At 48.4% G+C, this 10,641-nt stretch overlaps 1 protein-coding gene and 1 pseudogene across 7 annotated transcripts in view; both read left to right on the plus strand.

The window, feature by feature from the left end:
• Nucleotides 1–1,404: 1,404 nt before the first annotated feature.
• LOC116078489 lies at nt 1,405–1,990 on the plus strand (annotated as a pseudogene).
• Nucleotides 1,991–3,523: 1,533 nt separating this feature from the next.
• Nucleotides 3,524–10,641, plus strand: part of Synj2 (synaptojanin 2) — a 98,220-nt gene continuing 91,102 nt past the window's right edge. For all 7 annotated transcript variants that reach the window (XM_031355109.1, XM_031355112.1, XM_031355105.1 and 4 more), the window contains exon 1: nt 3,524–3,740. In XM_031355109.1, the coding sequence (XP_031210969.1) occupies nt 3,614–3,740 (127 nt within the window). In that variant the 5' untranslated portion in view covers nt 3,524–3,613. The remainder of the gene's footprint in view (nt 3,741–10,641) is intronic.

Below are 10,641 nucleotides of genomic sequence, written 5' to 3' on the forward strand. Positions count from 1 at the left end.
CTCTGAATCAAAGCTGTTCTGAACACAGGCAGACCTTTGCTGTTCTTGGCAATGTGAAACTCCCATGCGCTTGTGGGCGTTGGGTTGTTTTTCCAGATGTGATCCAGAGGGCACCCAAGGTCTGTCTGCCAGACTGTCACCCCTGTGTGGAGGCTGCATCTTAGCCTCAGAAGGGAATTAATTAGGCCGTCATCCACCCTAGAGCTATGGGTACCCACACCAGCCCCAGCTTCTATACTAAACCCTGACCAACAGGTTTGCTGACTTTCAGGAATAGACCGAAGGAGAAAGGCAGGCACTTGCCAAGTGGGCAGGAGGAGCTCTGGGCTTGGACCTTTTACAAGCAAGCATTGGTCTGTGTAGCAGACTGGAGTTGCCAAGAGAAGAGAATCTCTCTTGAAGAAGAATCTCTCTAAAGAGAGATTGCAGCCGGAAAGTTTCTACTAACTTGGAAAGCCATGGGGCTCAGTTCTCAGGTTTTAGGTTATGTGTGCCTTATGTTTGTCAATGGGTCTAGAGTGATTATCAGTATTCTCTCTATAAGCTATTTTTTTTTACAAGTAATGCCAAAATGCATATCCAAACTAGCCATTCCTGTCAGTTACTCCATTCCTGTCAACTACTCCATTCCTGTCAGCTACTCCTTACCACCTGTTCAGCCTGCTCTAGAGGCTGAGACAAGCTTTGCAGGCAGCAAGTGATTTCAGCCCTTCTGCCATATCACACGGCTCCTGCTAACCTACATGGGATAGACTCTGCCAAGATGTAGCTGCATCTGTGATGCCAGACACTAAAACTTACAGGAAACTCTAGCTCAGTAGGGCAGGTAAACATCCATCATTACTGGGCTTGGGGCCTTAAGCTGCCAGATATTTTTTTTGATTAATGATTGATCGATGTAGGAAGAACCAATCCACTATGGGTGGTGCCTTGCACGGGCATGTAGGTGATCCTAGATGTACTCAACCAAGCCGAAAGTCCGGCATGGTGAAACATGCTTTTAATCCTGGCACTCAGGAGGCAGAGGCAGGCAGATACCTGAGTTCAAGGCCAGCCTGGTCTACAGAGCTAATTCTGGGACTTCCAGAGCTACACAGAGAAACCCTAACCCCTTCATTGCAGAAGAAGAAAAAGAAGAAGAAGAAGAAGAAGAAGAAGAAGAAGAAGAAGAAGAAGAAGAAGAAGAAGAAGAAGAAGAAGAAGAAGAAGAAGAAGAGTAAGCCACAGAGAGCAAGGCAGGAAGCAGCTTTCCTTCCTCCATGGGTTCTGCCTGAAAATCCTGCCCTGCCCTGCCCTGCCCTGCCTCAGTGAAGAGACTGTGGCTGTAAAATGAAATAAACTCTTTCTACCTAAGTTGCTTTTGTTCAGTGTCTATCACAACACAACAATAGAAATCTAGAGGTGATGCCCAAATCCAAGTGAGACAAAGTTTCCTTAACAAAAACTACGAAGAAAGGCTTGGCACCAAGGCAGTCAGAACCTGACAGAAGAGCTTCAGAAATGTGTGGGCACCTTCAAGCACCTCTTCATCGTTTCTGTAACCAACATGAGGAACAGCAAGCTGAAGGGCATCCGGAATGCCTGGAAGCACAACCGGATGTTCTCTGGCAAAAACAAGGTGATGGTGGCCTTGGTCCAAAGCCCATCTGACAAATATAGACAGCCTGCATCGGGTTAGCATGAAGGAAGAGGTGACTCACAAAGTTTATAGAAATGGATTTTGCTTGAGTGGGGAACAAAGCAACTTTAACTGTGAGCCTGGATCCAGGGCCTCCTAAAGCTGTTTCCTCATTCCAGGGAGCCAAGGCTAAGGCAGCTGGGGCTGCCCACTGCCCTCAAGAAAGGTGTGGTAACCATGGTATCTGACTATGAAGTATGGAAGCAGGGTGATGAGCTGACTCTAGAGCAGGCTTTTGTGGGATGCCCAGTAGGGAAGATTCCAGCAGTTGGACTGTGACCTGTCCGAGAGTACACCAGAGTCTGAGGGAGAATGGGATGAGGAGGAGGAGGAGGAGGAGGACCAGGAGGACCAGGAGGAGGACCAGAAGGAGGACAAGGACGACGAAGACAAGGAGGAGAGCCAACTTTAGGACTTGAGACTAAAGCTTTCCAACAAGTGTTTCATCTCCACTGGACCACCCAGGACTGCTGTCGTCCCTCTGGATGGAGCAGCTGTTTATTTTGCTTTGGATAAAGAGAAGGGAAGGTGGTTGGTGGTGACTTTGTTTCTATAAAGAATAAAATTTTGCCTGACTCTGCCTCCCTAGTGCTAGGATTAAAGGTGCCCGCCATCACTGCCCAGCCGAGTTTGCTAAACTTAATGTCACACTACTTACATGAGGTGGTGATATCTCCACCATATAAAGAAGCTGTGGAGAACAAACCTCCGAAGGCCTTGAGCCACTCTTGTTCACAGCACAGCAGAATGGGGCCGCATGCAGAGAGGAACCCAGCTGTTAGAGTAGCCTGCTGGAAACTTGCTGGTGAGGACCTCTAGAGGCATCACTCTAGAAAAGGAAACAAAACCCTCTGAATGCGCCCAAAGGTGCTTCCACAGTTCCATCTGGCTGCGCTCTCCCTTGGCTAGCAGACCAATCCTGACCGACCAAACCCTAGGACCAAGAAGCCTTGCCTCGAGTTGCTTGAAGGTTGCAATCACAAACTACTGTCAATGCTGAGCATGCACTCGCGCTGAGATCCTCAGGTGAGAGAGGCGCTGTTCCTCGCCTGACAGTCGGATAGGCGAGGCCGTGTGCATCTCAGGGAGGTCAAAGTCGTGCGGTAAATGGGGATAGCCGGGAATGGATGTCTCATTTCTCAGACACGACGTAACACTAGTTTGGATCGGACCGTGAACTAAAGTCTTCGGTAGAAGGCAGCATTTAAAGAAGTGTGTCAGGCACACACACACACACACACACACACACACACACACACACACCACTCACAAGCACATACTCAGTCACCACGGTAGCTTCAGAGCACTTCGCGTTTCTGCAGTCCTACTCGGGAAGACCGAGGCACAGAACCCAAGGGTCCCATCCAGGGTCGCAGACGTGGGGGTGGGGTGGGCGTGGGAGGGAGCTCTGCACCAGGCAAGCGGCAGCATTTCCCAGCCCGGCTCAGCCCGCAGCCCCCAGCTGCCCATATAAGGCCGAGGGAATCCAGGCAGGGTCCCGGCTCCTGAGGCTCTCCGCGGATGCAGCCTCCTCCGCGGCGAGGAATGTGTGGAATCTCCCTCGCCCGCGGCCCCCCCAGCAGGGAGGACCGTCCCGGAGTACTTAGCCCGGGCGAGCTCAAGCCCATCGGGCGCGCAGTCTGGGTTCCCCGCTGTGGCTCGCAGGTGCCTGCCTCGCCGCTTGGGGGAGCGCGGCCGTCGTCGGAGAGGCCGGGCGGCCGCGCCACCTTACCTGCCCTGGGCAGCGCGGCGGGCCGAGGCAGAGGAGGAGAAGGGGGGCCAGGGCGAGGAGGAGGAGGAGGAGGAGGAGGAGGAGGAGGAGGAGGAGGAGGAGGAGGAGCCCGCGGCGCTGGAGCCCGGCACAAAGTGAAACTCCTAGTAGCCGTGCGCCCTCGGGCGGGACCCGGTCCCGGCTCTCCTGTGCTCCCGGCGCCCATGGCTCTGAGCAAAGGGCTGCGACTGCTGGCGCGGCTGGATTCCACCGGCCCGAGCAGCGTGCTGCTGGAAGCGCGGAGCCGCGGGGACTGCCTGCTTTTCGAGGCCGGCGCGGTGGCCTCACTGGGTGAGTACCGCGCTCGCCGTGCTCCCCACGCGGGCAGCGACGACGGGGAGGGAGGGAGTTAGTGAAGGCAAGCGACTTCGTGGCGACCTGGGGACTAGCGGGGCTCGGTTCCCCGACGGGGAGGACCCAGGAGGCTTGGGGATCGCCAGAGGCGCTTATCCGCGGGAGTACTGGGTGCGTGGGGGGGTGAACGGAACACCAGAGAGCTGGCACCCCAGGCTGGGCGAAGCGGCGCGCTCGCCTGGTGGTGGTGGTGGGGTGTCTCCGGGTGTGCTCTTCTCGGGGCTTTGGGGGCGGGCGTCTATTCCTGGAGAGCCAACTGGCTCTGATTCCGCTCCTGGCGCTCAGTTCGGAAACCTAGCATGTTCTGGACACCCTGAGGAGGGTGCCCGGAGAAGGAGTCCACCTAGTGCTCCCTTGCTTGTGCACCTGTTAAATACACCAAAGCCGCATTGCCTTGCCTGAAGGGATAACACGACATGTAGGCACCAAAACAGACTTTGAGAAGCCTCGATGGCACCCTTCATTTGTCTCCTATAAAGACTCCATCAGAAACAAGAGTAGAACCTGGAAGCAACTCTTCGGTGACTTTATCTTTATGCTGAGTGTTAGGTGAGGGCAAGCCATTGTATTTCATTGGTTGACTTCAGAAATCTTGAGATTAGCATTGTGCTAAGGACCTTAGAGACAAAATCTTACACAACCTTTACAATTTTAGCTCATAATAAAGATAAACAAACTGAAGCCTAGAGAGGCTAAGACACTTGCTCCATGCAGCACAGACTTGTGTGTGGCTATTTTGGTGATGTCATGCGGTGCTTGCCTTCCTGGTAAGTCCCACTTCCGGATCCCTAGTTTTGTAATTGACATTTGCAAGAAAGTCTAGGTAGCATAAAGCCAACAGTCAGATAGGACCGGTAGGATTTTAATGATGAGCCTTGAAGGGCAGGTTTAAGACAGTGGGTGTCCGGCTGTCCATCCTCCTGGTGTTCCTAGCTGAACAGGATATTTTAGGAGGTAAGATATGCAAAGCACTCATTTGCAAAATGCTTTCTTTATATTTCCTTTTCTCAGGTTTGTATGTGTCGACTCAAGCTACGACATACATATTTGTGTGTGTACATACACCATGTCTTAAAGGGGGCACATCGATTTCCACTTCCTGGACCATGCCATTAATGTGTAATTTATTGAGCTGGATATGGTGGAATACACCCCATGTTCTGGCTGTTCAAGGTGGGAGGATCAGTGGGAAGATGGATTAAGCCCCAGAGTTTCATACCATATTGGGCAACCTAACCAGACCTCAAAACATGCTGGCAAATTACAGATACAGAAAAGGGAAACAGCAACTATCTGGCTTGCCGTCAGTCACTTGGTTAGGGAAGGAAGATTCTGTGTCAAAAGTAGATAGTCAGGAAATAATTATCACATTATTGCATTTGGAGTTCTGTCCTGAAAAGACCAAGCTTGATCATTTGTTGCAGCCTTGAAAGAAAGCCATGGGAGTTTCCAGTCCATTTTAGTAGTTTACTCCATAACACATTTCTCAGAACTCAGAGATAAATTTCATGATACAAAGTTACCGTGACTTCAAAGAGGCTAAAATGCCTTTCAGCAATGCCAAGCGGTGTTTACACCCCAGGGAGAGTGGTTTTGAAGCCACTTGGAACAGGTGTCTCCTGTCAAGCAATTGAGTTTGGGTCACCATGCGTTCACTTGGTGGGGACGATGCAGTACTTTGGATTACAGCAGAAGTTTTAATGAAAAGAACTGTCACATTCTAAACCTCCTCTCCTGTTCTACACTTCTATCTCCGAGTCTGCTTTCAGTAGACCATTGACTGGGTTACTTACAGTTTTGGGTTTGTTTTCCTTGGTCAACAAAATGAAACCTTTTCTTTCTTTCTTTCTTTTTTAAGAAATTGTAGCCTTTGCTGATAATGTTGTGAGAGGATGACAAGAGAGCCTTTGTTGTTAGAAAATCATTGCTTTGCACTTTTAAAACATCCTAAATGCCTCATTGTTGGATGGAATGACTCTGAACTTGAAATCGCCACCTGTTCCCAGGGCCAGCTAGTTACTTTCTAGCTAGCTGAGTTACTCTCTTTCCCTTCACCTTTCTTTTTTCTCAAGGAATAGAACTGGAGAGGTGGTGATGGCCCAGGCTTTCCAGAGAACTAGATCATGGGTCCCAGCACTTACGTGGCAATCCACAACTGTCCGTAACTCCACTTCCTGAAGATCTGATTAGCCTTCCTAGCCTCTGGGGTTATCAGGCACATGTGGTATACACATGTATATTCAGGTAGAACACCCATATACATAAAATAAAAATAATTTTTTTTTTGAGACAGTGTCTCATAGCCCAGGCTGGCCTGGAACTCACCTGCCCCTACCTCCCAGAATAAAAGATGTGTACTACCCATTCAACTAATCTTTTAAAAAAATTTTTAAATTATTAATTTTATATTTTTGAGTGTTTTTCCAGTATGTGGATCTGTGTACCACACACGTACAGTGACTGAGGAAGCCACAAGAACTCGTTGGATCCCTGGAACTGGAGTTAGGCATAGCCGTGGGTCACCATGTGGATGCTAGAAATCAAACCTAAGTCCTCTGGAAGTGTCCACTGTGTTTAACTGCTAAGCCAACTCTTCAGCGCCAACCTCCTCCCCACCCCCACCCCCAAAAAAATAAACCTTTGAGGAAGGAAGGAAGATGTACTATCTCCTGAGTGGTAACGGCACTAGGGGAGGCAGAGAGGCATGCGAAGACAGTACAGTTACGGCAGTCTTATCCTGACTCCTTCCTTATGGGCCAGGGGCGTGGCAGCCTGTTGTTTCTCTTGGTCTGTTTTCTGTGCTGGGCGGCATTCCCAGTGAGCCTAGGCTGGAAGCCTAATGGAATACAGATCCCTGCCTTGTGAGGAATGGTCTTTCTTGGCCTCTGTGTTCTAAATTGTATCCACACTTTTACTGGGCATGATAGGTGGCTTGCGTGACTGAGCCAACAGCTGTGAGTGTATCTCTGCCCATACTGTGTGCCAGGACCTTCCTAGTACATGGCTTACCGGAGACGCCATCTTGAGAAACGTTTCCTATTCATTGGCTGGGCACTGCCTTACAGGTTTTAGGCAATTTGGAAAGATGGGCTCTTGGGTGGGAGACTGAGTTTAAGGAATACTAACAATGAGCGGTTGGTGAGGGAGGGAGTCTGTAACCTGTCCTCACTTGTTCTAAACCACCCTCCTCTTCCAAGGTGAACTTTGCTGATGGTCTTTACACAAGATCATCTTGCCTGCTAGCAGGAGGCTTGTTGAACGAGTAACTCCAAAGTTCTGTTTCTATAGAATTCAGTTAAGGATCTTTTATGTGGATCAGGGATAACAGATCTTCCAGATCTTAGGCTCTGTAGCCAAAATGTGGAAGAGCATTGCAGAAAACCATTAAAGGGCCATTGTATAGATACAGAAGAGAGGTGGACACAGAAAGGTCCTGCTCTAGGCCAGGGTCACAGTGGCTGATGGGCCCCCTCATGACTGCATGTGGACCCTTTCCGCAGAGAAGGTTTTCTCTGTACCCTGTTTATAAAAATGACAACTAGGTAACCATATTTTTTTCCTGTTGCAAAATTGTTGTTACTTCAGTTCTGAATGGTCTTTCATTGGGACAGTGTAGCTCAAAATTTTATTTCTAACATTTAATTGTGAAAATGTTCAATCATACAGAGAAACAGAGGGGAAAAATTCAACCTTCATGGACTTATAGGTAGTATTGGTAGTTATCAATATTTTGATAAATTAATATATTCCCACTCACCCCTGTGAGTAAAAAGAGCCTCCTAAAATGTAATTTGTTCTGTGCCAAGTGAAATTTTACTTTTCTCCCATTGACTCTCTCTCACTTATTTCCACTCAGTTTGTTTTATTTTGCCATAAATTAAAAAAAAATTAGAGATCATTATGCGGACAAAGTGATGTTGTGATACATGCAATGTATCATACAAACAATGTGAAGTAACTAAATTAAGCTGCTTAGCATAATCATTTCAAATACAGTTGTTTGTTTTGTTTTTTATAATGAGGGAATTTAGATTTACTCTTTCCGCCAGTTTGAAATGTTCAATACACTGTTAATAATTCTAGTCACCAATAGACTATGTAAATTCATAATTGACTCAACAGATCTCCACAGTAGAAGTGGTGTGAGCAGATTCAGGAGTTGGTGATCCTTGACTGGGGAACCCCTGTTCTGTTTAGGGCTCACTGGTGGGCTCAGGAGGAGACCCCTTTATTAGAACTAGCTTCTGTGCTTGCCCTTCTGGATATTCCTGCTCCCCAACACCCTGCACCTTGCTGTTCCAACTACCCAGCCTGTTTCCTGATGCAGAGACGGACTCCTTCCTCAGGCCCCTGATTGATGAGCCAATGGAGGTGCCTACCGTTGGCCTCTGGGGCTGGGGTGGGGCAAGTGGAGTGGAACCTAAGGTAGCCGGGTATCTGCTGTGTGTACTTGAGACCTCTGGCTAAGGCAGACCGCCAATGGGGGAAGCAGTGGAAGAAGATAAGGAGCCAGGCTCGGGCAGCTCTGCCTGTTGGTCACATTTTAGACTTGACCCTCTGGTCAGCCAGGGAGATATGCTTCTCAAAGTAGGAGGACAAAATGTGTTTTGTTTATGTTTGCTAGTTTGATTCAAATAGGGAAGCAGTTCAACGTAGGAGGTGTTGAGGATCATGGGAGGAGTTGAGGATCATGGTCCTCTGACCCTAGGCTCTACAGACTGCCAGGCTGGCTGTCTTGGGCACACATGCCTATTTCTGGAGCATATGTATATGTGTGTGCATGTGTATATATATAGATACATATATAGATATATATAGAGAGATGTATATATACAGATATAGATATAGATATTTGGCTGCTCAGTTTCTACAGCCTTGCCAAATGAGGACAGGGACCATTTTCCCTCTACTTGATTGCCTTCTAAGCCCCAGATAAATGAATCTGAGCCAGATTTGGGAACTAGGTTGGAGTCCCTAAGCATTTCTGAGTGGGCTATGTGATATGGTGGCCAACCTACTAAGAGTCAAAAATCAAATCAGGCCAGGTAGGTGTCTGAAAGTGTGGAAGTCTCAGAGCTTCTCGCCACAATGTAGGACACAAGGCTGTCTGCAGACAGACTGGCTCCATTCTCAGTCCAAAACAGCCCAGCTAAGGGCACTTCCCATTTTTAAGGCCCTACGGGAAGGATTTCACCTTACTGTGGCTGTTCTTTCTTCAGGAAAATTTAGGTGAATGAAAAGCTTCAAGAATCATCAGAGCTTTGATCCAGAACTCTACCTGAAGCATTCATGTCAGGAAACAGACAGAGGTCAGGAGCCTGTTTAGCTTCAAGGGGGTTTGTTGCAAGTAGGCTTGAGGTTTTGAACCAGTTAAAAATAAGCTTTGGTTCAATCTGACAGCACCTGGCTAGCATCTGATAATATGAGCCCAGTGCCATTTTAAGTGGTTTACATCTGTCAATTTAATACTCAGAGTAAGGCAGAAACTAGTGAGCTCTATGTTATACTTGGAGAAACTGAGGGTACAGAGAGGCATAAGAATGTGTCTGAGGTTCCACTTCAAGTTAGCAGTGGGACTATGATTTGTATAAGACCCCCCTGAGAGGACGTCAGGTAAAATGCCTTCTTGTGATAAATATAAGCAAATATATATATATATGTATATATGTATGAAGAAAGACCCTGTTTGTCCATTTGTCCATTTGTCCTGTGAGTATATCCACCCCACAGTCCATCTGATTAGAGCTGGTTTCACCTGACACACTTTTTACAGAGGAGGCTCCGGCTTGGAAACAAGTCTCCTAGTTTTTGAGCAGAGCCGGGGCGTTACTAAAGACAAACTGATGCTTAAAGCAATGTGTGCACTTCAAACCTTCATTCCTCGGGGACAGAGCAGAGCCCAAGCCCTGGTGTTCTTTGCTGTGGATGTCTTAGGATGAACAGATACTGATGCAGTACCCAGGTGCTGAGTGAAAAGCAATTTCCTCACGGGGTGGTGGATTGAATGGCTGGCGGCGGCCCCCATAGTCTCCTGTGTTTGGATGCTTAGTCTCCAACTGGTGGAACTGTTTGGGAAGGATTAGGATGGAATGGCTTTGTTGGAGGAGGTGTGTCACTGGAGGTGGGCTTAGAGATTTCAAAAGCCCCTACAAGGCCTGTTCTCACCTTCTCTGCCTGCAAATAAGGAAGGACGGGGCGGACGGATGCTCTTAGCTACTGCTGCACACACTCACCCTCTGAAATACTAGCAAACTCTCAACCAAATGCTTTCTTTTAGAAGTTACCTTGGCTATGGTGTTTCATCTCAGCGAGGAACAATAACAAAGACAGTCATGCAGCAGAAACCCCTGTCACCTCAGGCTCCGAATGGGCTCTCCTGGGAATGTGAGGACTGTTACAGATAAGATGTAGGGTTGGGCTATCCCGAGCTCTGGATTTGAGTCAGAAGTTTCTAAGTGAGGTAGGCTCTGTGGGAGCAGACCCACCCACTCCCTCCTCTCCCTGCTTAGCCTGTCCTGGGAGTGGGGTGCTCTGTCAGGCAGGTGTCAGAACAGTGCTGGGCACAAAAGCAGTGCTGGGCAGGCACTGGCATCTTTGCCAGAGTTTGTGTGGGAAGGCTAGGTGCACCTGGCAGGTCCCGCTTGTCTGTACTTAGAATTACGGGACTGGCAGGGTGCTACTTGCTCCTGAGACTTCAGAGTACGATTCTTTGGGAGCACATTAGCCACATAGGACAGGTGACAACTTGTTCTGGTGGCCTGGGACATGTCCTGAAGTACAAACATGGAAGTCTGAGTTCAACCTGAAAGTAGCTTTTTTTTTTTTTTTTTTTTTTTTT

This window comes from Mastomys coucha, unplaced genomic scaffold, assembly GCF_008632895.1.
Source record: "Mastomys coucha isolate ucsf_1 unplaced genomic scaffold, UCSF_Mcou_1 pScaffold5, whole genome shotgun sequence".
NCBI lineage: Eukaryota > Metazoa > Chordata > Mammalia > Rodentia > Muridae > Mastomys > Mastomys coucha.